The sequence below is a fragment of the Oncorhynchus masou genome, chromosome 14, assembly GCF_036934945.1.
Source record: "Oncorhynchus masou masou isolate Uvic2021 chromosome 14, UVic_Omas_1.1, whole genome shotgun sequence".
NCBI classification, from domain to species: Eukaryota; Metazoa; Chordata; class Actinopteri; order Salmoniformes; family Salmonidae; genus Oncorhynchus; species Oncorhynchus masou.
In genome coordinates, this window is record NC_088225.1 from 21,498,935 (window position 1) to 21,503,934 (window position 5,000).

General features: G+C 48.5%; 1 protein-coding gene across 1 annotated transcript in view; it reads left to right on the forward strand.

Annotated features, from left to right (window-relative positions):
• Positions 1 to 5,000, forward strand: part of LOC135554532 (voltage-dependent P/Q-type calcium channel subunit alpha-1A-like) — a 176,832-nt gene that overhangs the window by 39,630 nt on the left and 132,202 nt on the right. The window contains 2 exon segments of the mRNA XM_064986876.1: positions 1,102 to 1,201; positions 3,641 to 3,780. Of these exon segments, the coding sequence (XP_064842948.1) occupies positions 1,102 to 1,201; positions 3,641 to 3,780 (240 nt within the window).

The window sequence follows — 5,000 nt, forward strand, 5'->3', positions numbered from 1 at the left end:
TGTGTTCTTACTATATATGCAGGGTGGTTGTACAGCTGGTTTTCTTCTGGCCTGATCCCCATTTAGCAGGTGTCACCTTCGTGTATTTGTACACAGTTATTGCAATGCTATATGTTAATGTTTACAGTGCATGTGTAGGTCTCAGCCCATTCAGTAAACACTACACTGTGTGTAAGGAAGGTGGTAGCTATGTTTGTAGAATCATGGCATCATGTCCAATAATTCATCAAGAGCTTTTCTCAACAGGTATGTTTTCGATCATGTGGTTATGATAGGCCAATAGCTACTGTATATCGTTGTTATTTTTGACTGGGAGATTTAATTGTTGGTTCATTATTATATTTTGGATTTCAAAATATGTTATTATGATATACACGTTTGTTATAAATGTTATAACATTCGGGAATTTGGGAATAACTGAGTTAGTTAAGTATCAGATTGCTGCCGCCTTGTCCTTTTCCTGTCCTTTCTGTCTGTCCTCTTCTCCCCTCCTCCCTGGTTTCTTCCTGTCCTCTCTGTCCTCTCCTCCCTGTTTTTCCTCCCTGTCCTCTGTCTGTCCTCCCTCTGTCCTCTCTGTCTGCCCTCTCCTCCCTGGTTTCTTCCTGTCCTCTCTTCCTCCTGCCCTCTCTGTCCTCTCCTCTCTGTCCTGGTTTCCTCCCTGGTTTCTTCCTGTCCTCTCTGTCTGTCCTCCCCTCCCTGGTTTCTTCCTGTCCTCTCCGTCTGTCCTCCCCTCCCTGGTTTCTTCCTGTCCTCTCTGTCTGTCCTCTCCTCCCTGGTTTCTTCCTGTCCTCTCTGTCTGCCCTCTCCTCCCTGGTTTCTTCCTGTCCTCTCTGTCTGCCCTCTCCTCCCTGGTTTCTTCCTGTCCTCTCTGTCTGTCCTCCCCTCCCTGGTTTCTTCCTGTCCTCTCCGTCTGTCCTCCCCCTCCCTGTCCTCTCTGTTTCTTCCTCCCTGGTTTCTTCCTCCTCTCTGTCTGTCCTCCCCTCCTCCCTGGTTTCTTCCTGTCCTCTCCGTCTGTCCTCTCCTCCCTTCCTGGTTTCTTCCTTGACTTCCTGTCCTCTCTGTCTGTCCTCTCCTCCCTGGTTTCTTCCTGAGTGTCCTCTCCTCCCTGTTGATCCTGGCCACCATCTGTGCCAACTGTATTGTCCTGGCTCTGGAGCAACATCTGCCTGATGGAGACAAGACTCCTCTGTCTGAACGCCTGGTACGTCACACACACTGGACACACACACAAACGGGAATATGTCCCACACCCCCACGTACGAATGCATACACCCATACAAATTTGTGCACGCACACACATGCATGAATGCACACAAACACTCACACAGACACACATATGAATGCACACAAACACTCACACAGACACACATATGAACGTACACAAACACTCACACAGACACACATATGAATGCACACAGACAGCACCATAGAGCCTTACTTCACACTGTCTAACATCTCTCTGTCCTCTCAGCACCATAGAGCCTTACTTCACACTGTCTAACATCTCTCTGTCCTCTCAGCACCATAGAGCCTTACTTCACACTGTCTGACATCTCTCTGTCCTCTCAGCACCATAGAGCCTTACTTCACACTGTCTAACATCTCTCTGTCCTCTCAGCACCATAGAGCCTTACTTCACACTGTCTGACATCTCTCTGTCCTCTCAGCACCATAGAGCCTTACTTCACACTGTCTGACATCTATCTGTCCTCTCAGCACCATAGAGCCTTACTTCACACTGTCTGACATCTCTCTGTCCTCTCAGCACCATAGAGCCTTACTTCACACTGTCTGACATCTATCTGTCCTCTCAGCACCATAGAGCCTTACTTCACACTGTCTAACATCTCTCTGTCCTCTCAGCACCATAGAGCCTCACTTCACACTGTCTAACATCTCTCTGTCATCTCAGCACCATAGAGCCTTACTTCACACTGTCTGACATCTATCTGTCCTCTCAGCACCATAGAGCCTTACTTCACACTGTCTAACATCTCTCTGTCCTCTCAGCACCATAGAGCCTTACTTCACACTGTCTGACATCTCTCTGTCCTCTCAGCACCATAGAGCCTTACTTCACACTGTCTGACATCTATCTGTCCTCTCAGCACCATAGAGCCTTACTTCACACTGTTTAACATCTCTCTGTCCTCTCAGCACCATAGAACCTTACTTCACACTGTCTGACATCTATCTGTCCTCTCAGCACCATAGAGCCTTACTTCACACTGTCTGACATCTCTCTGTCCTCTCAGCACCATAGAGCCTTACTTCACACTGTCTGACATCTCTGTGTCCTCTCAGCACCATAGAGCCTTACTTCACACTGTCTAACATCTCTCTGTCCTCTCAGCACCATAGAGCCTTACTTCACACTGTCTGACATCTCTCTGTCCTCTCAGCACCATAGAGCCTTACTTCACACTGTCTGACATCTATCTGTCCTCTCAGCACCATAGAGCCTTACTTCACACTGTCTGACATCTATCTGTCCTCTCAGCACCATAGAGGCTTACTTCACACTGTCTAACATCTATCTGTCCTCTCAGCACCATAGAGCCTTACTTCACACTGTCTGACATCTATCTGTCCTCTCAGCACCATAGAGCCTTACTTCACACTGTCTGACATCTATCTGTCCTCTCAGCACCATAGAGCCTTACTTCACACTGTCTAACATCTATCTGTCCTCTCAGCACCATAGAGCCTTACTTCACACTGTCTGACATCTATCTGTCCTCTCAGCACCATAGAGCCTTACTTCACACTGTCTGACATCTATCTGTCCTCTCAGCACCATAGAGGCTTACTTCACACTGTCTAACATCTCTCTGTCCTCTCAGCACCATAGAGCCTTACTTCACACTGTCTGACATCTATCTGTCCTCTCAGCACCATAGAGCCTTACTTCACACTGTCTGACATCTATCTGTCCTCTCAGCACCATAGAGGCTTACTTCACACTGTCTAACATCTATCTGTCCTCTCAGCACCATAGAGCCTTACTTCACACTGTCTGACATCTATCTGTCCTCTCAGCACCATAGAGCCTTACTTCACACTGTCTGACATCTATCTGTCCTCTCAGCACCATAGAGCCTTACTTCACACTGTCTAACATCTATCTGTCCTCTCAGCACCATAGAGCCTTACTTCACACTGTCTGACATCTATCTGTCCTCTCAGCACCATAGAGCCTTACTTCACACTGTCTGACATCTATCTGTCCTCTCAGCACCATAGAGCCTTACTTCACACTGTCTAACATCTCTCTGTCCTCTCAGCACCATAGAGCCTTACTCCACACTGTCTAACATCTCTCTGTCCTCTCAGCACCATAGAGCCTTACTTCACACTGTCTAACATCTATCTATCCTCTCAGTACCATAAAACATGACTTCACACTGTCTGACGTCTATCTATCATATATTGTGTTTTTAAAGGGGCAATCTGCAGTTGGTACATCCTCATTGGAACCCAAAACAATATTATACAAGTTTGTTTTACTCCTTTGTCTGTAAACAATGTACTTCTGAAAAGAAAAAAAACATGGTTTAAACTGCAGGATTGTCCCTTTAAGTTGAACCCTGTAAAATCTTTGCACTGAGCCCTCTTCTCTTACCCCCCCTCTCTCCTTTAGGATGACACTGAGCCCTACTTCATAGGGATCTTCTGTTTTGAGTCAGGCATTAAGATCCTGGCTCTAGGATTTGCCTTCCATAAGAACTCCTACATAAGGAACGGATGGAATGCCATGGACTTCGTAGTAGTATGCACAGGGTGAGTGTTGAGAAATGTATGTATGTATGTATGTATGTATGTATGTATGTATGTATGTGTGTGTGTGTGTGTGTGTGTGTGTGTGTGTGTGTGTGTGTGTGTGTGTGTGTGTGTGTGTGTGTGTGTGTGTGTGTGTGTGTGTGTATGTATGTATGTATGTATGTATGTGTGCATGCTAGTGCTCGTGTGTTTGCATGTGTCCATGTGTGCCAATGTGTATGCGTGTGTACATGCAAATGTTTAAAATAATTATGAAAATCAATGCACTCACTACTGTAAGTCGCTCTGGATAAGAGTATCTGATAAGTGACTAAAATGTAAAAAAATAAAAATAAATGTGTGTGTGTGTGTCTGAATGTGTGTGTGTGTGTGTGTGTGTGTGTGTGTGTGTGCCGTGTGTGTGTATAAGTGTGTGTGTGTGTGTGTCTCTGCTCTCCCACCTTAGTGAGTGTACTCAGACAGAGACAGGATCACAGAAGCACTGCAGGGAGAGGCAGCCAGGGGAGAGAACAAATGTCACATCAACACTGAGAGGGGGCAGGGAGGATGAGAGAGGGCAGGGAGGATGAGATGGGAGGGGGAGAGAGAGGGCAGGGAGGATGAGAGAGGGCAGGGAGGATGAATGGGCAGGGAGGATGAGAGTGGGCAGGGAGGATGAGAGAGGGCAGGGAGGATGAGAAAGGGCAGGGAGGATGAGAGTGGGCAGGGAGGATGAGAGGGGAGGGGGAGAGAGAGGGCAGGGAGGATGAGAGAGGGCAGGGAGGATGAGTGGGCAGGGAGGATGAGAGTGGGCAGGGAGGATGAGAGAGGGCAGGGAGGATGAGAAAGGGCAGGGAGGATGAGAGTGGGCAGGGAGGATGAGAGGGGGGGGAGAGAAAGGCAGGGAGGACGAGAGGGGGAGGAGGGATGAGAGAGGGCATGGAGGATGAGAGAGGGCAGGGAGGATGAGAAAGGGCAGGGAGGATGAGAGTGGGCAGAGAGGATGAGAGTGGGCAGGGAGGATGAGAAAGGGCAGGGAGGATAAGAGTGGACAGGGAGGATGAGAGTGGGCAGGGAGGATGAGAGTGGGCAGGGTGGATGAGAAGGGGAGGAGGAGAGAGAGGGCAGGGAGGATGAGAGAGGGCAGGGAGGATGAGAGAGGGCAGGGAGGATGAGAGGGGGAGGGGGAGAGAGAGGGCAGGGAGAATGAGAGAGGGCAGGGAGGATGAGAGAGGACAGGG